The sequence below is a fragment of the Protopterus annectens genome, chromosome 10.part0 (genome assembly GCF_019279795.1).
Source record: "Protopterus annectens isolate FY-2018-M chromosome 10.part0, PAN1.0, whole genome shotgun sequence".
Taxonomy (NCBI): domain Eukaryota; kingdom Metazoa; phylum Chordata; order Ceratodontiformes; family Protopteridae; genus Protopterus; species Protopterus annectens.
In genome coordinates, this window is record NC_056744.1 from 765368768 (window position 1) to 765391064 (window position 22297).

Sequence of the window (22297 nt, forward strand, 5' to 3'; positions counted from 1 at the left end):
TTTTTGAAAAAAATTTTTTTGGGGGAAGGGTTTGGTTTTCAGTGTTTGCTGAATTTTGTTATTTGCTGGTAATTACAGGTGTGGGGGTAGTCACATTCTTTGATTTCCTGTCCTTGCCTATTTAAGTGGTACAGTGTGAAATATTTTCTGCTTAAACACCTCAGCTTTGGCCAGCTAAGAACTTGCTATATTCAACTGGACGTATAAGAGAATTTAAGTACTTTTATCTGCTCTTTTTTTTCAAAGAAATACAGTATTTAAATTGATTTTAACTGTGTGGAAGGAATATTAGCTGAACTGGAAGTTAGTCAGTGTTTGCTGAATTTTGTTATTTGCTAGTAATTACAGGTGTGGGTGTAGTCACATTCTTTGATTTCCTGTCCTTGCCAATTTAAGTGGTACAGTGTGAAATATTTTCTGCTTAAAAACCTCAGCTTTGGCAGGCTAAGAACTTGCTATATTCAACTGGACGTATTAGAGAATTTAAGTACCTTTATCTGCTCTTTTTTAAAAAAAAACAGTATTTAAATTGGTTTTAACTGTGTGGAAGGAATATTAGCTGAACTGGAAGTTAGTCAGCGTTTGCTGAATTTTGTTATTTGCTAGTAATTACAGGTGTGGGGGTAGTCACATTCTTTGATTTCCTGTCTTTTCCTATTTAAGTGGTACAGTGTGAAATATTTTCTGCTTAAAAACCTCAGCTTTGGCCGGCTAAGAACTTGCTATATTCAACTGGACGTAAAAGAGAATTTAAGTACCTTTATCTGCTCTTTTTTTTCAAAAAAATACAGTATTTAAATTGATTTTAACTGTGTGGAAGGAATATTAGCTGAACTGGAAGTTAGTCAGTGTTTGCTGAATTTTATTTGCTAGTAATTACAGGTGTGGGGGTAGTCACATTCTTTGATTTCCTGTCCTTGCCTATTTAAGTGGTACAGTGTGAAATATTTTCTGCTTAAAACCTCAGCTTTGGCCCGCTAAGAACTTGCTATATTCAACTGGACGTATAAGAGAATTTAAGTACCTTTATCTGCTCTTTTTTTCAAAAAAATACAGTATTTAAATTGATTTTAACTGTGTGGAAGGAATATTAGCTGAACTGGAAGTTAGTCAGTGTTTGCTGAATTTTGTTATTTGCTAGTAATTACAGGTGTGGGGTAGTCACATTCTTTGATTTCCTGTCCTTGCCTATTTAAATGGTACAGTGTGAAATATTTTCTGCTTAAAAACCTCAGCTTTGGCCGGCTAAGAACTTGCTATATTCAACTGGACGTAAAAGAGAATTTAAGTACCTTTATCTGCTCTTTTTTTTCAAAAAATACAGTATTTAAATTGATTTTAACTGTGTGGAAGGAATATTAGCTGAACTGGAAGTTAGTCAGTGTTTGCTGAATTTTGTTATTTGCTAGTAATTAGAGGTGTGGGGGTAGTCACATTCTTTGATTTCCTGTCCTTGCCTATTTACATGGTACAGTGTGAAATATTTTCTGCTTAAAAACTTCAGCTTTGGCCGGCTAAGAACTTGCTATATTCAACTGGACGTATAAGAGAATTTAAGTACCTTTATCTGCTCTTTTTTTTTCAAAAAATACAGTATTTAAATTGATTTTAACCGTGTGGAAGGAATATTAACTGAACTGGAAGTTTTCACTCTGCTCTTCAGTTAGTCCCACCCACCCTCCCTGTTTTTGTTTTGGTGTTAATCTTAGTGGCCTTGCAACTGCCCGCCCCTCTTGTAAATTTGTGTTTGGATACTCCTTCTGGGCCCATCTCATTTGCTCACTCAACTGAGTGCAGTGAGATCATATTCTGATTTCAGGCACTCCTACTGTGTACAAAGAGAGCATCTGGGAAACCGAAAAAAAAAAAATTAAGCTTGTTTCCTGCCTTTCCTGTTAAGTGGTATAGACTATTTGTAGGCTTCTGAGCCCCAAGCCCTTCTGTGTTGGAGGGAAGCCTTCTAGCTTAGTTTTTTTTTCTTATAACTAGCCAGTTTTCTAGTTTCAGCACTCAAATCTGTTTTTTGATCTCAGCACTTGTTCAGAAAAAAAAAAAAATTTCATCTGCTTTTACTGTACTTGTGTTTCTACCTACTTTTTTACTTTTGCATCATCTTAAAAGTACTCAATTGTATTTATTACTGCTTGGTGTAACTCATTCTAAGCCTTTTGGTTTAAACACTTGGGCTTCGGACCAGTTGTTTTGCACTGAGAGGGTTTGTGGTCTGCACTGTAGTGGCAGAACAGGTAGCTTACATCCTTCTAGGTTGGGAACTGCTGATTGAGGGCTCAGTGTCTGTTATTCTAAAAGTGTATTAATTCTGGTTTAAGCACTTGGGCTTTCAGGCCAGTTATTTTACATTAAGAGGGTTCGTGGTCTGCACTCTTGTGGGAGGAGAGGCTGGACTCTGCCCTTCTGAGCTGGGAATTTCTGGTTGAAGGCTTATAGTGCATGCATATCTGAACTGCTTCTTACTGAAGTTGGTGCGCCTTGTTTGCTGTGGCATAGACTGGATTCGGGCCTGCTGGATCTTGCTTTGTTTGTGTAACTTGAGCACTAATCCAGGCATTCTCTAAAGTATTCAATTGTATTTATTACTGCTTGGTAGTAACTTGATTAAAGTGTAGCTATCATTCTAAGTCTTTTGGATTAAGCACTTGGGCTTCAGACCAATTGTTTTACATTAGGAAGGTTTGTGGCATGCACTGTGGTGGCAGGACAGGTAGCTTTCATCCTTCTAAGTTGGGAACTGCTGATTGAGAGCCCAGCGTCTGTTATTCTTAAAGTGTATTAGTTCTGGTTTAAGCACTTGGGCTTCAGGCCAGTTATTTTACATTAAGAAGGTTTGTGGTCTGCACTCTTGTGGGAGAAGAGGCTGGACTCTGCCCTTCTGAGCTGGGAATTTCTGGTTAAAGGTTTATAGTGCCTGAATATTTGAACTGTATCTTACTGAAATTGGTACACCTTGTTTGCTGTAGCATAGACATTAGCCTAGAATCCCCTTGAGTACCCATTTCCCTGTAGGTCCCTTCTGACTCAGTTACACAGCAAACTTTTTCACTTTTTCTAGCATGTCGAAGGGTCAGTTGCTAGCGTCCTCTCCTGTTCAGCTGGTGAATCTGGGCATCTTGAGGCAATGTTACAACTGCCTCATGTACACAGACAACCCACTCCTTCTCCCACAAAACACAAATACATGTGAGAGATGCAACTATATAGCCAAACTGGAGGCTGAGCTCTCTCAACTCAGGACTGGCAAGACCAGACAGGAGGAGAAGGAAACCACGCACACCACAAACCCAGTTTCACATAGAACTATCACAACTGCAAAACAAACACATAAACACACAAAGACATACTCGGAGGCACTGATCAAAATCTACCAAAACTACAGAGGCCTCCAAAGCAGACACCCAAGCAACTGCCACCTCAAGACATAAGACATGCAACACATAGTTCTCAAAGTCAGTGTGCTAAACAGTCACAGCCCTTAAGGCCAAACACAATGCCAGACACACTTGTTATAGGTGACTCCATAGTCAGACACACTGACGTCCCACTCACCAGACTGAACAAGGAAAAGATCACAGTTAGCTGCCTGTCAGGTGCTAGAATCCGCCACATAACACAAGCACTCAGGTCACTCCACAGCAAGTACAAGTATGACTCAGTCATTGTCCATGCCGGTGTGAGCGACCTGAGGCGTACCTCCCTGGACTACATGAAAAGAGACATAGAGGAGCTCTCAGATTATGTAGCCCAGGCGGTATGACCCTGACCCTGAGCAGTATCCTACCCTCACCAAGAATGATGCCACAATACAGAGACAAAATGATCAGCTTTAATAATTGGCTTAATTACTGGTGTCATTCTAAGGGGATCCAATGTCTGTCTGCCTGGGATGACATGCTTGACAAGCCACGCTGCTTCGCAAGGGACGGCTTGCACCTGTCACCCTGGGCTTCCGGATATTGGCAAAGGCTCTTGCCACCCCCATAGTGCCTTTTTAGACAAGGCTCAAATGATAAACCGACCGCCATAGAAAACAAAAATGGAAAAAAACTAAGTGTAATACTGCTCAATGCCAGAGTTCTAAACATCAAGATGCATGCCCTCGAAGACCTCCTCAGTATGGAGAACATAGATGTCTGTGCTGTGACTGAAACCTGGTTCAAGGCTCCTGAGAGCACCCCAGCACTATCAGGTTATACCTCATATCATGCGTCGCCCCAAAATCCGGACGAACTACAAAAGGAGGGGAGTATCCATATTCATAAAGGATACCCACACCTCCAGGTTAGTGGCAACGAAGCATCAGAGACCATCCAGGTGCAATTAACCATAGGTAAAACTGCCCTACAGTTTGTAACATGCTACAGACCACCTTCTCAAACTCAGGAAACCCACACAGCCTTCCTGAAGACACTGGAGAGTATAAATGTCTCTCCAAACACCATCATATTGGGTGACTTCAACTACCCAAACATAGACTGGGAACATTACTCAAGCCCCAACACCCTAGCCCAAAGGTTCCTTGAGTTCATAAACTCAAATGCTATGGAACAACTAGTCACCATTCCCACAAGAGGAGAAAATATACTAGACCTGATCATCACAAACATGGGGACAAAATGCTCCACAATCGAAGTATATCCCTCATTGGTGAGATCAGACCATAAATTAATCTCACTGGAGATCCACATCCCACCCCACCCCAGCAAAAAGACCACAGTGAAGAACTTCTCAAAAGCAAACTTCACACTTCTTAAGACTGGAGTGGTATCCTTCAAGGCCCCCGAACCAGTGGAAACCACAACCCACGCTGCTGAAACCCTTACAAATGCCTTCTACGAGCACCTCCAGGAATGTATGGATCAAGCAATCCCTAATAAAATCAAGACCTTTTCCACCAAAGGCAGGCGCCCGGTCTGGTGGACTCCAGCCATAAACAAACTCTACAACAAGAGGAGAAAGCTACTACATAACAGAGCAAAATCCCTAAATGGGAAGGCATCTCTGATCAATACTAGCAAAAACTACGATCACTCATAAAATCATCCAAGGCCAACTTTGAGAGAAAAATCGCTAATGACACAAAAGACAATCATAAAGCCTTCTTTAGCTATGTTAGAAACCTGGGTGGAAACTCCCAGATATGCTCAGAATTAGTCCAAAATGATAAAAAAATCACTGAACCCACAGACATTGCCAACATACTGGCAGACAGGTTCAGTGCAAATTTCTTCCCTCCCTCCCCAAAAAGGAGAAATATCTATCCCACCAGAGTCTAGCCTCCCAAACATCTCAGATGCCCAGGTGAGAGCTGCTCTCTCTAAAGCAAAAACACAGCATCAATGGGACCGGACGGTGTCCCCAGTTGTGTGCTACACGAACTCAATGAGGAACTAAACCCACACATAAGGCTGCTGTTTAATCTTAGCCTTACTACAGGATATGTACCCAAAGAATGGCGTACGGCAACTGTGGTCCCACTCCACAAAGGCGGTGCTTCTACGGACCCTGGAAATTACCGCCCCATAAGCTTGACGAGCCTTGTCTGCAAAGCTATGGAGAGGATCATAATGGAACTCATAAATAAAGACATTGGGGACCTACAGACACTGGATCCTACCCAATTTGGCTTTGTCAAGGGCAGATCCTGGTTCTTGAACTTGGTCGACTTTTTCGAAACAGTCACTAAGGCCATTGATGAGGGTAAGGCAGTTCACACAGCCTACCTTGACCTAGCAAAAGCATTCGACACAATACCCCACTCGGGCATCATAGAAAAGCTCACCAGCTTAGATGTAAACCCATATGTCACAAGATGGGTTGCAAACTGGCTCAAGGACAGAACACACAGGGTTAGAGTTGCTGGTGCCATGTCAGACTCTAAGCCGGTCACGAGCGGTGTCCCACAGGGCTCAGTCCTGGGCCCCCTCTTGTTCGGCATTTATTTTTCTGAAGTGCAGGCAAACATAGGGGATTGTGGCTGACAAAATTTGCAGATGACTGCAAACTGGGCACCATAATTGACACTCCATCAGACACAGACATCCTCCAGAAAGGTCTCATAGAAATGGATAACTGGTGCCAGAGCCATGGCCTTAAGCTAAATGCCAAAAATGTATAGTCATACCCTTTGGGAAAAACAAGGTAACTAATTACCACATAGGTGGTAATCCATTAAACAAGGAAGAAGTTATCAGGGACCTGGGGACCCAAGTTGACAGTAACCTCTCTTTGACACTCACATTGCCAAAGTGGTTAGGAAGACCTTCTACATTGCCCACCTGATCATGAAGGGATTCACATCCAGATCAGGAGAGGTCATTGTACCCCTGTACTCTTCACTTATCAGACCAATGATTGAGTACAACACCCCATTCGGAATGTACCTTACCCGACACCTGCAGCAGTTGGAAAGACCCCAAAAGTTCCTCACCAAAAGGATAAAGGGGCTCAAACATATGTCATACGATGCCCGATTGAAGAAACTCCAGCTCTATTCAGTCGCATACCATCTGCTCATAGGTGATCTGTGCCTGACATACAAGGCCATGTCCAACCCGAAATTAATGGACATGCTCCACCTCAAAAAATCCAAATCCACCAGAGCCACAAGAGCAAGAGACTTAAACCTCAACACAGATATAAATAGGACGTGCTGGAGGGACAGATTCATCACCCACAGACTCCCTACACTATGGAACAGAATCCCAGTCCATGTGAGGCAGAGCCCCTCACTGACTCTGTTCAAGAGAAATCTTGACGAGTGGATGGGAGATCGTAGGTTTACCCTGGGAATCATCTCTGTATCACTGCTGGACAGAGGCACAGCAAACTAATGGGTATAGTATTCTCATCCTAAGGGGTGGTGAAAGCCACACACACTCTGGCTAGGCTTATAAATACCCTAGGGCAGATAGCCTAGTATGAACCTATGAACCTATGAACCTATAGACTAGATCCAGGCCTGCTGAATCTAGCTTTGTTTATATGCTTGTTGTTTGTTTGCTTGTTATTTCCCTGGAACGCTAATTCCACCTAATACGTGGCTTCTCAGCGCTTCTGTGGATCACTAGTGATATCTGCATTGCTTACTGTACTTATTTCCTTGTTTCACTTGAAAGAAAGTTACTGTTTGTCATTTTTGCATTTAAGTTACCTGTAACACATTGCACTTAAGTTACCTGGCACTTGCTCACTAAAGCAATTATATAAGTCAGCACTAAAAATTAAAAGCACTACACCCTCACTCCCCACTGGCCCTGGTTTTCAATTATTAAGGAATTCCCAATATTATTCTAGCATGTCCAAAGGTCAGTTGTCAATCTCCTCTCCGGTCCAGCTGGTGAATCTGGGAATCTTGAGGCAATGTTACAACTGCCTCATGTACACAGACAACCCTCTCCTCCTCCCAACAAATTCCAACACATATGAGAGATGCAACCATATAGCCAGACTGGAGGCTAAGCTCTCTCAACTCAGTACTGGCATAACCAGTCAGGAGGAGAAGGAAACCACACTCACTACAATTCCAGTCTCACATAGACCTTCCACGACAGCAAACCAAACTCATAATCACATAAAAACATACTCGGAGGCTCTAAATAAAGATCTGCCGAAGCAGCAGAGACCTCCAAAGCAGACACCCAAGCAGCCGCTACCCCAAAACAAAACATGTGCAACACATATCTCACAAAGCCAGTGTGCCAAACAGTCACAGCCCTTAAGACTAAACAACACACCTGATACACTTGTAATAGGTGACTCTATCGTCAGGCACACTGACGTCCCGCTCACCAGGCTGAACAAGGAGAGGGTCACGGTGAGTAGCCTGTCGGGCGCTAGGATCCACCACATAACACAAGCACTCAGGTCACTTCAAGGCAAGTACAAATATGACTCAGTTATTGTCCATGCTGGTGTGAATGACCTGAGACATACCTCCCTGGACTACATGAAAAGAGACATAAAGGAGCTCTCTGAGCATGTAGCCCAGGCCAGTATGACCCTGACCTTGAGTAGGATCTTACCCTCACCAAGAATGATGCCACAATATGAAGACAAGATGATCAATTTCAACAATTGGCTTAAGTACTGGTGTCATTCAAAGGGGATCCAATGCCTGTCAGCTTGGGATGATATGCTCGACAAGCCACGATGCTTCGTTAGGGACGGCTTGTACCTGTCACCCTGGGCTTTGGATATTGGCAAAGGCTCTTGCTACCCCATAGTGCCTTTTTAGGCAAGGCTCAAAAGACAAACCCACCTCCATAGGTATCACAAGGGATAAGAAACTAAAAGTAATGCTACTCAACGCCAGAAGTCTAAACCTCAAGATGCACTTTTCGAAACTCTCCTTAGCATGGAGAACATCGATATCTGTGCAGTAACAGAAACCTGGTTCAGGGCTCCTGAGAGCACCCCAGCACTACCAGGTTATACCTCATACCATGCTTTTCGGCCCCAAAACTTGGACCAAACCACAAAAGGAGGGGAGTATCAATATTCATCAAAGATACCCACACCTCCAGGTTGGTGGCAAAGCACGAAGCATCAGAGACTATCCATGTGCAACTAACAGTGGGTAAAACTGCCTTCCAGTTTATAGCATGCTACAGACCACCCTCCCAAACCCAGGAACCCCACTCGGCCTTCCTGAGAACACTGGAAAATATGAAGGTCTCTCCAAACACCATTATATTGGGCGACTTCAACTACCCAAACATAGACTGGGAGCATTACTCTAGCTCCAACACCCTAGCCCAAAGGTTCCTAGAATTTATAAACTCAAATGCTATGGAACAACTTGTTACCACTCCCACAAGAGGGGAAAACATACTGGACCTGATCATCACCAACATGGGGACTCTATGCTCCAGACCAGAAGTGTATCCCTCACTGGTAAGATCAGACCATAAACTAATCTCACTGGATATTCACATCCCGACCCCACCCCCTGCCCAGAAAACCACAGTGAAAAACTTCTCTAAAGCAAATTTCACACTCCTCAAAACTGAGGTGGAATCCTTCAAAGCCCCCGGGCCTCTGGAAAATACGGCCCAGACTGCAGAATCCTTTATAAACACATTCTATGAACACCTTCAGGAATGCATGGATCATGCGATCCCAAATAAAACCAAGACCCAATCCTCCAAAGGCAGACGTCCTGTCTGGTGGACCCCAGCCATAAACAAACTATACAATAGAAGGAGGAAGCTACTAAGTGATAGAGCAAAATCCCAAAAAGGGAAAACATCACTGATCAGTATTAGCAAAAAACTACGGGCACACATAAAATTGTCTAAGGCCAGCTTCGAGAGAAAAATTGCACAGGACACTAAGGATAATCACAAGGCTTTCTTTAGTTATGTTAGGAGCCTGGGTGGTAATTCCCAGATATGCTCAGAATTAGTCCAAAATGACAAAAAATACACCGAACCCACAGACATTGCCAACATCCTAGCTGACAGGTTCAGCGCAAACTTCTCCCTCCCACCAAAGGGCAAATAGCTATCCCAGCAGAGTGGTGCCCCTGACATCTCAGATGCTCAGGTAAGAGCCGCCCTCTCCAAAGCAAAAAACACAGCATCAATGGGACCAGATGGTGTCCCGGGCTGCGTCCTACATGAACTCCAAGAAGAGCTAAACCCAAACATAAAACTACTGTTCAATCTCAGCCTTACTACAGGATATGTGCCCAAAGAGTGGCGTAGGGCAACAGTGGTCCCTCTCCATAAAGGTGGTGCCTCAACGGATCCTGGAAACTATCGCCCCATAAGCCTGACTAGCTTGGTCTGCAAAGCTATGGAAAGGATCATCATGGACCTCATAAATAAAGATATTGGGGACCTACAAACACTGGATCCTACCCAGTTCAGCTTTGTTAAGGGCAGATCCTGCCTCTTAAACCTGGTTGATTTCTTTGAAACAGTCACCAAGGCCATCGACGAGGGGAAGGTGGTCCACACAGCCTACCTGGACCTTGCAAAAGCCTTCGATACAATACCCCACTCGGGCATTATAGATAAGCTCACCAGCTTAAATATAAACCCCTATGTCACTAGATGGATTGCAAACTGGCTCAAGGACAGAACCCACATGGTTAGAATTGCTGCAGCCATGTCAGACTCCAAAGCAGTTACAAGTGGTGTCCCACAAGGCTCAGTCCTGGGACCTCTCTTGTTCGGTATATATTTCTCGGAGGTACAGGCCAACACGGAAGGACTGTGGCTGACCAAGTTCTTAGATGACTGCAAACTGGGCGCCATAATCGACTCTCCAGCCGACACAAGCATCCTCCAAAAGGGCCTCATAGAAACAGACAACTGGTGCCAGAGCCATGGCCTCAAGCTAAATGCCAAAAGTGTATAGTCATCCCTTTGGCAAAAACAAAGTGCCCACAAATTACCACATAGGTGGTAATCCATTAAGTACAGAAGAAGTAATTAGGGACCTGGGGACCCAAGTTGATAGCAATCTCTCATTTGACAACCACATGGCCAAAGTGGTTAGAAAAACATTTTATATAGCCCACCTAATCATGAAGGGATTCACATCTAGATCAGGGAGGTCATCGTGCCTCTTTACTCATCCCTCATCAGGCCCATAATTGAGTACAATGCCCCTTTTGGGATGTACCTTACCAGACACCTGCAACAACTGGAAAGACCCCAAAAGTACCTCACCAAGAGGATCAAAGGGCTCAAACAGATGCCATATGCTGCCCGGTTAAAGAAACTCCAGCTCTACTCAGTGGCATACCGCCTGTTCAGAGGCGATCTGTGCCTGACGTATAAAGCCATGTCCAACCCGAATTAATGGACATGCTGCACCTCAGAAAATCCAAATCCCATTGAGCTACGCTCGAGAGACTTGAACCTCAGCACTGAAATAAATAGGACATGCTGGAGGGACAGATTCATAACCCAGAGGCTCCCTTCACTCTGGAATAAAATCCCAGTCCAGGTTAGGCAGAGTCCCTCATTGACTCTCTTCAAGAGGAATCTTGATGAGTGGATGGGAGATCGTAGGTTTACCCCGGGTATCACTTCTGTGTCACTGTTAGACAGAGGCACAGTATACTAACCTCGAAAAAGGGCATAGCAAAATAAATTTAAAATGGGTGGCTGTTAGAAAAATATGTACTTAAACATATATGTAGTGCAAAGTTTAGAAACAGTATAATATGTAATGCATTTGATTCTATTTAACAATATGGCAGTAGAAATGATCTTGCATGTAATTGCTTGAAACTTAGCTGCAGTGTGGTTAACCTCTGACCCTGGCAGTAGCCAGCTCAGCAGGCTTATGTCTTTCAGCAATTATTATCTGCTGGGTTAGAGAGAAATAAATATGTATGCATGTATATCTTTCTTCCTTCTACCGAGAAGGATGGCCTTGTGAACACTATCGAAGATAGAGTGCAGCTGCTTACCAGAGAGACAAAGGAACGTATTAAGAGATGAACTGACTATTGTATTCGAACTGGCCTGAAACCTTGAAAGAAGCAACATTTACAGGAAGACATTGTAATTGACCAGGTGCCTTGCAAGGCTGTGTTATTCTCATGGGAAAGTTTTTAAAAAGTATAACCTCAGCACTTTTATGAATAGAATATTGTAGACTGTTATGATGTAGGTGCCCTGTGACTGACCACGTCAGTAAGGTGGGCACAGCTTGAATGTATAGTGTATTTAAAGAAGTTTACTTCCTGTATCATGCCAGTCAAAACTCTATACTTGTTTTGTATAGTTTTTTGCCTCCTAATGTACATTAGTAAAGAAACGTTATTTGAACCTGAGCATCCTGTGTTATTGACTGTCATTTTGAAAAGCCTAATGATTTTTACAGTCTGATTTTAACAATTTATTTGACATTTTGGTCCTTCGGACCTGAATTCCCTTGGTAAGCTGCAGGTCAGAGTGCATGGGTGGTAATAAATCTGCGCAGGGGAAGCTGCCAAAATAAATGGTTCTACTTGAGTGAAAAGACCTCCGACTGAATTGTTGTGTGTAAAGAGGCTGTCCACTTTCTGATCTGTGGCTGAAAAGCGGAAAACTGGATCCCAAGAAGAAAACGTGCAGTCATAAATGGGTGGCTCAGGTAAGGAGAGTTTCCCTCTTTGTCTTTGTTTTAGATCAGGGACCAGGTTACACTGTACTGTTGTTGAGATTTGTGATAGCAGGTCGGGAACGTATTGAAGTACTGTATATTTGGTCATAGATCAGGGGAAAAAACAAAGCAAAGTAAACAGTCATTCTAGACACTACTGTGGATACAGGGAAGAAGATACCACGTGGTACAAGAGAAGGGTTACGTAACAGTCTTTTTAAGACATGGGAAATCAGTGCACTAAAAGATCGCGAGATCCGCCTTTGATGGATGATGCGAAATATATGCAATTGCAGAGACTAGATAATGTGAGATATTTTGCAAAATGGGTTAATAAATATGAATTCGATGGTAAATTAGACAAAGTTTCGTTGGTGGAACTTTTGAAACAGTTAAAATCTGACACAGAAGGTCAGGCGAAAAAACAGCGACAGTTGGGTATTCCTCAAGCACACAGGTGGATTGAGGAAGTAAACCGAAGGGAACAAAAGGTTAAAAATGCGAAAGCATTATTCTTAGATAAAGAAGATAATAATACAGTAGTAGCAACGGCCCCTCCCCCTCCGCCCCCTCCGATACTTTACCCAGGATATGAAGCGGGAGGACAGGCCGGTCCCCCCCCACGTTATCCTGAGGCAACAGGGGCATTAAAACAACCATTTGTAAGAGAACCTATTGAGACTAGATCCCGAACACGTAAAACACTTAGGGACACTCAATTGAGGGATTCACTAGAAGAGAGTGAGGAAATCTGTCCATTAATTGAAGTACCGAACCCTCAGGCAGGACAGGAAGGCCAGGACCCAACCCTCTTAGTGTATAGACCATGGACACCGGAAGATATCCGGAAGGCTACAGAGGGAATTCCCCATCCAAAAATTAATCATGAAAAATTTATACAAGATTTACAAGGTATGCGATTGAGTTACCACTTAAATGGGGAAGAAGTAGAGAAAGTTATTAGACAAATTATAGGCCCAGACTGGCACATGGTTTGTGGCACCTGGAGTGCGCGTGACGCGCAACTTAAACCCCTCCTACATAGTGACGCAGAATTAGACACTAGGTTGAAGGGTCTTACGGACCGAATTACTGAAAAATGGAAACCCAGAGCAGATTGGACCTGTATTAATCAGTGCATACAACAAGATAATGAAACTGTGGATGGGTACTATGGTAGATTATTAGAATGTTTTAATAACCATAGTGGTATGCCTATTCCCGAAAGTCAGAAAAATGATAGCTCATATGAACAACAATTGAAAAATGCATTTTTGAAAGGTTGCATTGCCCCTATCAGTAGCTTTATTACAAAGCATATGATAGATCATCGAACGAGTAGGCTACAAGCCTTACTGGAGTATGCTAGGCATGCTGAGAGACACTTTAACAATAAGAAGAAAAAGAAGACGCAGGTCTTCACAGCTGAAGATGGAGCAGAAGTCTTTGTAGTGCAGTCAGGTAAAAAGGGTAGGAGAAACGCTCAGAGCAATAAATTCTCTGACAGAGACTCAGAGGTTTTTGAGGAAAGAAAGAGAAAAGGTGAGTGCTTCAAGTGCGGGAAGAAGGGACATTTAGCAAGGGATTGCAGATCGAATAAAAAAACATCTACAGAAGGGAAGGATAGGAGTAATGAGGATTGACTATATGATAGTCATAACGTTCAACAGTCATCAGGAGAGAGTAATGGGCAGGGAGAAAATGTAAACACAGTAGTAGGAATAGAGGAAGTGCAAGTAGATAATGAGGAAAGTGAAGTTTTAGATTTAGCCTTATTGAGCTTGGAGCTCTATTTGGCGGACACAAAACCGGAAGTTACACTTCTGGTGGAAGGGAGGGAAGTGAGATTTTTGTGTGATTCAGGAGCATCGCGGACTTTGATACATCCTTCAAAGTTACCGGAACACTCTGAATCACCTGATTACATATTAGTGAAAGCAACAAACGGACAGCTATACAGGGAACCACTTTCCCATGATATAGCAATAACTGACCCTGTTTCAGGTATGACCCAGAGAAGTAAGATAGTACTTTCTGCAAAATGTCCAGTGAATTTACTGGGAAGAGACCTTATGCAGCTTTTTGGCATAGCAGTAGTTCCTACCATGAAGGGTATGGAGGCACAAAGACAAATGGACACTTTTGTGGTGCGATCGGAGGGTGAAGCCTATTATTGGTACAGCCAGGACCTAGTTACGACTGGTCCAGGGGCAGTGACCGAAGAACTGATGAACGTAGCCATCAGTAAGGTACCCTCCCTTCACATTGATCAACAGCATTTGTTACATTGTACTATTGTAGTACACCAGGACCTGATAAGGAATATGAGGAAAAATTGTTCAGAAATCCTGCAAATAGGCTAGTATTGCGAACTTTGTACTGGGATACTGAGGGTAATAGTGTGGTAAGTTGTTCATTACCTCAGGAATTCACGGGACTATATAAGTCCAACTGGCTACCGCATGTCAGTTTAACCAAACATACAAATGTCAGATGGGTAGACCTAGGTGAAAAAGTGACAAGATGGGAAAGACAAACCGACTTAGAGTTGTCAGAACAAGGAATACAAAAGCAAAAACTGAATTGGTTAACGCAAGCACGTCCAGCTGTACACTTACAGCAAAGTGAGGACAGCTGATTGATGTTCTTACTAGAAGAAGAAGAAAAAGCCTTGTGTGATATACCAAGCACTCTTTGGTCAACAGGGAAATCAGATGTAGGGCTTATTCGGACAGCAGGTCCAGTGACTATCACACCGAAGTCAGCATTTAGACCACAAAAGAAACAATACCCTTTGAGAAAAGATGCAGAGCAGGGAATTAAGCCTATAATAGCAGCATTACTAAAGAAAGGAGTACTGGTAGAATCTTTGGATTCACCATGTAATACCCCTCTATTTCCTGTTAGGAAAGCAAATGGGGAATGGCGGATGGTACAGGATTTACAAGCTGTAAATGATGCAATAATACCTAGGGCACACCCGCACACTTTATTGAATGATTTAAAGCCACAACAGAAGTATTTTACCATGGTAGATATAAGCAATGCTTTCTTTTCAATACCTATACATCCAGATAGTCAGTATTGGTTTGCTTTTACATTTCAGGGTAACAGATACACCTATACTCGACTACCACAGGGATACTGTGAAAGTCCAACAATATTCGCACAGGAGATGGCTAGCAACCTGGCGGGATTTACTCCACCAGGGGGCAGTTAAGTTCTACTTTATGTGGATGACATCCTGCTTGCGGCCCCTACCCAGCAGCAATGTAGGGAAGATACGATAGCATTATTGAGATTTTTAGCAGAACAGGGACATAAAGTAAACAAGCATAAATTGCAACTTTGGAAAACACAGGTCAAGTACCGGGGATATGTGATATCCAAGGGGGGGGGGGGTAGAACATTAGATGAAGATAGAAAGGCAGCAATTTTACAAGCACCCAAGCCAACTACCAAGAAGGAAATGATGTCCTTCCTGGGAACAGCTAATTTTTGTCGAAGTTGGATACCAAACTATGCTTTGGAGTCGACTCCATTGGCTGATTTAATATTTAAAACACCTATGGCAGCACAAGATATATTACATTGGACTCCAGTGGTAGAAGCAGCCTTCTGCAGGCTAAAACAATTGATAGCTTCATCATCGGTTTTGGGGCTCCCGAATTACCATAAGAGATTTTTTCAGACTGTAGATTGTAAGCGGGGATATATGACATCAGTCTTGACGCAACAGCACAGAAGTAAGCAACGCCCCATAGCTTACTATTCATCACAGTTGGACCCAGTGGCACGATCGTTGCCACATTGTGTACAGGCAGTTGTTGCAGCTGCCATGGCAGTACAGGCTTCGGCCTCAATGGTATTATTTCACCCTCTCACCTTGAGGGTGCCTCATGCAGTTGCGATAATTTTGCTGCAAGAGAAAATTGCATTTTTGTCTCCTGCTAGACATCTTTCTTGTATGACCATACTGCTGAGTCAACCTCACATGGTGATTGAACGTTGTACGACATTAAATCCATCAACGTTACTTCCGACTCCTGTGGATGGCACACCACATAGTTGCCTACAGGAAATGGAGCAAATAACTTTACCCAGACAGGATCTTACTGATATACCCCTTACTGATGCAGAGGTGACATTTTATGTGGACGGATCATGTAGGAAGGGTCCTACGGGAAAGAATCTAGTAGGCTATGCAGTAGTTACTGATGTCGGGATTGTAGAAGCCCGACCTCTGCAGCCTAACTTATCTGCTCAAGCAGCAGAGTTGATAGCTTTGACACGAGCTTGCACTTTAGCAAAAGACAGATGTGTGAACATATATACTGATAGTCAGTATGCCTTCTCTACAGTGCATGTTTTTGCGCAGCAGTGGAAAAATAGGGGAATGATAACATCCACTGGTAAACCGATTAATCATGCGCAACTAATCTTGAATTTATTAGATTCCATTCAGTTACCTACTAAAGTAGCTATTTGTAAATGTGCAGCTCATACAAAGCAACAGGATAAGATTTCAAAAGGTAATGCACGAACTGATGCAGCTGCAAAGCAAGCAGCCTCAGACTCAGAAACTTTACTTTTGAATGAGGAATTACAACCCTCTGAGATTTTAGATTTAGAAATGTTAAAAACAATGCAAACATTAACTACAAAAGCAGAAAAACAGAAGTGGGTAAGACGAGGAGCAATCCTTGAAGACGGATTGCACATCTCTAAAGAGAGAAAGCCAATATTACCGTCTAATTTATTTAGATATGCGGCTTTGTTGAGCCATGGGCAGAGCCATGTCTCAACAGGGGGGATGGTACAGTTAGTTAACAGAATATTCCAGACATACGGATTTACGAACTACACACAAAAATTTTGTGCAGCATGTCATATTTGCAGTAAACATCATGCACAGGGAGCATTCAAACCGAAGCAAGGGAGTTTCCCTACACCACCATATCCGTTCCATACTATTTGTATGGACTTCATAGAGCTGAATAAATGTGAAGGAAAGAAATACTGTTTAGTGATCATAGATATGTTTTCAAAATGGGTAGAAGCTTTTCCAACCAGGAATCTGGATGCAGCAACAGTGGCAAAGGCCCTAGTAAAGGAAATAATTCCTAGATTTGGCATACCGGAAAGAATCTATAGTGACAATGGGACACATTTTGTCAATCAGACAATTCAGCAACTTGGGAGATTTTTTGGGATTTCCTTGAGGAATCACTGTGCTTACCACCCACAGTCAGCAGGACTGGTGGAGAGGTACAATGGGATTTTGAAAAACAAGTTAAGGAAGTTGATGAGTGAAACTCAGAAGAATTGGATTTGCTGTTTACCTCTAGCATTGCTGAGCATGAGAACAGTTCCAAATGTAAAGGGTTTGACCCCCTTTGAAGTAGTATTTGGAAGGGCATATTATGTGCCACAGTGGAAAGCTCTTATGCCTGCAGAGCTGGAGGTCGATGGCTCATTAGCTAGTTATATGAAAAGATTGTTAACCAATAAGACTGTTTTGCAGTTAAACTCTTTTTCAGATAAAGAACAGACGAAGCCGCACGCAGTGCTAGCCCCAGGATCCTGGGTGTGGTTAAAAGTCATCAAGCAGAAAAACTGGACAAGTCCTAAGTGGGAAGGTCCGTACCAGGTACTGTTGGCAACGCCTACTGCAGTAAAGGTTGCGGAGAGGTCGTCCTGGGTTCACCTGACCCACTGCAAGCCGGTAAAGAATTTCCAGTTAGACAAACATTTTATAGCTGATATACCACAGAGACAGAATGACCAGGGGCAGAGTGTATAAAAGTACAAAGCAACCCCAAAGACATTGGTTTACTGTCCTATTGATCATACACTTATTAACTATGTTGGTGGTGACTTTTCTTTTGTTGGGGGTTTTCCTGCAAATAACTACACAGATAAAAATAACAAAATGTGATGGACTGGCCACAGATTGGCATCCAAACTTTAACACGTACCTAGCCATGAAATGTGTGTATGTAGAGACTATGAACATTTCAAATTGTTGGGTTTGTACAGCCATACCTACAGCATATGGAGGACTTTTGATGTCTGCTGTCCCCTTGGGGATAAATGAGACTTGGGAGAATCTACTTTTTGATACAGGTTCTGTGAGATCACAGGACAAAGTGGCACTGTATTTACCTGTTACACAAAAGGGAATTGTTTGTTTTTACAAAAATGATACGCTCCAAGTTGGTTGGAGTAACTGTAATATAACTGTGTCTTATAAGTGCTATATAAAAGCAAAAGATCAGAGTATTAGTTGTAGCACGAATTATGATTCGTATTTAAGCTTAATGAAAACAACATTGAAAGATGTACAGAAAAATCCTGAATTGTATAAACAGTTGTCTGTTATAGACAGGAAAATGTTTCATTCAGAGTTAACCCGCATCAGTACTAAAGTAGAAAATTGTTATTTTGTTTGTGGGAAAAAAGCATATAAATGGTTACCTGAGAATTGGTCCGGCAGTTGTTTTTTGGGTTATCTGGTTCCAGCAATAAGACATACTGCAGAATTGCCTCTGGGTAAGATACGGAATGTAAGAGATATAGCTCAGAGAACTGGGAACTCAGTCAAGAAACCTGCTAATCCAGTGGGTAAAATCGAAGCTGGTTGGAAAGATCATTCGTCCGTAAAAGATAAAGAAAAATTGACTCATATGGACTTGAGTGACAGTGTTATATCCTGGGCTGGAATAATCCCAGCCTATGGAGCAGTCAAATCGATCTGGGAACTGAGGAAATTGTCGAAACTTCTCGAAGTAATGAGCAATGCGACTTTTTCTGCTCTTGAACTTGTGACTGATGAACTGAATGCAATGAGAACTGTTGTACTACAAAACCGAATGGCTCTTGACTTCACCCTAGCGGCGAGAGGTGGTACGTGCGCGCTTATCAAAGAAGAATGCTGTGCGTATATCCCAGATAATGAGCATGAAATCAATGACCACCTAGAGGTAATTCAGCAAGTATCAGCAATGGCGGAACCAGGCCCAAACCCACTGACAAACTTTTTCCAGAATCTATTTGGGGGGTGGGGTTCAATCCTAATGAATATTTTGATAGCCATTTGTGTAGTCTTGCTCATATTGGGAGCATGTGTCTGTTGCGGGATACCTTGTGTGAAAAGATTAGTTAGGGACTTCGTTGATGTATCTGTAACCGAGACTATGTATCAAGACCTGGAGTTGAATATGTTGATACCAAATGAAATTCTTTCTGAAATATAAAACAAATGACTTGCCTAGTTGAAAGTTCCAGAGAGGAAGAGACTAGGGAATGAAATAATGTTGTTTATGTTTCTGAATAGAATAAAAAGCATTAAAAGGAGGGAGAATGTTAGAAAAATATGTACTTAAACATATATGTAGTGCAAAGTTTAGAAACAGTATAATATGTAATGCATTTGATTCTATTTAACAATATGGCAGTAGAAATGATCTTGCATATAATTGCTTGAAACTTAGCTGCAGTGTGGTTAACCTCTGACCCTGGCAGTAGCCAGCTCAGCAGGCTTATGTCTTTCAGCAATTATTATCTGCTGGGTTAGAGAGAAATAAATATGTATGCATGTATATCTTTCTTCCTTCCACCGAGAAGGATGGCCTTGTGAACACGATCGAAGATAGAGTGCAGCTGCTTACCAGAGAGACAAAGGAACGTATTAAGAGATGAACTGACTATTGTATTCGAACTGGCCTGAAACCTTGAAAGAAGCAACATTTACAGGAAGACATTGTAATTGACCAGGTGCCTTGCAAGGCTGTGTTATTCTCATGGGAAAGTTTTTAAAAAGTATAACCTCAGCACTTTTCATGAATAGAATATTGTAGACTGTTATGATGTAGGTGCCCTGTGACTGACCACGTCAGTAAGGTGGGCACAGCTTGAATGTATAGTGTATTTAAAGAAGTTTACTTCCTGTATCATGCCAGTCAAAACTCTATACTTGTTTTGTATAGTTTTTTGCCTCCTAATGTACATTAGTAAAGAAACGTTATTTGAACCTGAGCATCCTGTGTTATTGACTGTCATTTTGAAAAGCCTAATGATTTTTACAGTCTGATTTTAACAATTTATTTTACAGTCGCGAAGGCCAAACACATTCTGGCTAGGCTTATAAATGCCCTAGGGCAGATAGCCTAGTATGAACCTATGAACCTATAAATGTAGTAAACAAATCTATGTACACAGGCCTTATTCAACACAGGGCACCCAGCTTGCATAAATATTATCTGCTCCTTTTATTTATTTACTTAATTTTTCATTTGTTTTGCTAGTTATTTTTTGTACCACCATTTTTCTTGCAGCATAGCTTGTCCTGGCAAGTTTGTCTTCTTATTTACACAAGTTTTAATAACATAGTTAACAGTTTCCTGAATCTTGGAGGCCTGGTGCTTTATGAGCTAGCTAGACAAGGTAGTATTGAGCAAATGATGACTAGTTTTCCTATCTCATGGGAAGCTAAGGGAATGTTTACCATAGGAGCGTTCACTGGTTAAATCCTAAATGTTGCTTTTACTGTACAGCTTTTGGCTAAATCTGAATAAAGTTCTAAGGCATTGAGAGTGAAGTGATGCAGTAAGAATGTTTCTGCATGCATCAAATGCTTTGTAGGAAGAGAAATAACCTAGACAGCAGGAGTGTACAAGAAAAATCTTTGCCCGCTCCAGATGATAGCTACCATGTGTTCAACCCTTGCCTCACACTACTCCAGCAGTAGTGTCTTTTAAAAAAAATTCCTGGAAGGAAGAACATCGAGGAGGGTAGTGTTGGATGCTGCAGTGGGTAGAAAGGAGAAACAAATGATTCATAGGATGGGGGTGCTGGGTTTTCAGGCTGGTAAGGGAAAAATTGCCTGTAAGCTGTACCATACTGTAAAATGTAAAAGGACGGTGCTGACAAGGTGAAGACGGAGCAAGACAGTAAATCTCAAAGTAGATGAGGTCATCCTTTAAGTGTGTAGACCACAGGTAAGGCTATATCTGATGTAATGAGTTCAGTTTGGGGGGGCTATATAAAGAAAATAAAATTTGATGAATACGAAGTGCATAACCTATGGTTTACCCAAATAGTGAAAGCAATGGAGACATCAAAGTATTAAGAAATACTTAAACAGTTGGGTATATATTCATCAGAATAAAGCAGATGAAATTCATTGTGATGTGGATACAGCATACTGTCTGTGGCACATGTGAGGGGTACAGTTGAAGAGAAAGGCTAAGGGGAGAACTGAGCATGTCTGGTAGCTCAAAACAGATAGTTCAAATTAAACTTGAGATGATAATACTTCAAAGACAGAAAGCTACAACTCTCTAATGCAAAATGCAAGCCATCAGAATTAGTACTTTAGAGAACAACAATCAAAGAATGGGATAAGAGAGAGTGACAACTATGTGAAGCTAACAGCAATACTTGAATGAACTTGAAAGATCACATGTCCACTCCTGTCAAAATATTCAAATAGTTTTATATGCTTACATACAAATGTGTGTACTGGTGCAGTAGTTTCACAGAAATCATGCTGTTGCTTTTGATTTACAGAGTTTGTTTCATCATTTTATGCAGTCACATACACAATAGCATGCAATATCCTCCAATAATATAAACATAATGAAGAAATTTGCAGACTGTATTGACAGCAACATATGTAACACTAGTAAGCATACCTTGTAAAAGGTCCTGCAAAACTAGCATTGGCACTAGTCTGATACAGGGACAATGAAGAAGGAAAATCAGAAGATCCAACAACTGATGTATCCAATGTATTGAACATTTTGCTTTGTTTCTGTTGAATGGCACTTGTATCTGGTTGAAAAAGAGGCCGAGGTGTCACATCTCTTCCCTGATCATCATACACCTTTAAAATAGAAAGTAGTATGTTGTCAGTAAGGCAGACACATTCTTCAGTTTACTACAATGCAGTTTCCAATGAATGAGTAGTATATAAAATGTAGCAGGCATAATAAGACTACTTTTTCCCCCCTGCAACCACCTTACTAATGTGGGCTAACTCTAATCCTGCCCCTAACCCCAACCCTATTCCTTAGTTCAGCAAAAACACTTTCACTACACAAGACACCCAGACACACATCACATACAGCAGCACACATGCACAAGACTAAATATGTTCCCTTACTTAGCCTTTACT

The 22297-nt window shown here is 42.0% G+C and overlaps 1 protein-coding gene across 1 annotated transcript in view; it reads right to left on the reverse strand.

Moving 5' to 3' along the window:
- The window catches only part of DNAI4 (dynein axonemal intermediate chain 4), a 1182639-nt gene that overhangs the window by 1028740 nt on the left and 131602 nt on the right, over positions 1 to 22297 (reverse strand). Inside the window, exon 3 of the mRNA XM_044085587.1 lies at positions 21816 to 22006. Within this exon, the coding sequence (XP_043941522.1) occupies positions 21816 to 22006 (191 nt within the window). The remainder of the gene's footprint in view (positions 1 to 21815; positions 22007 to 22297) is intronic.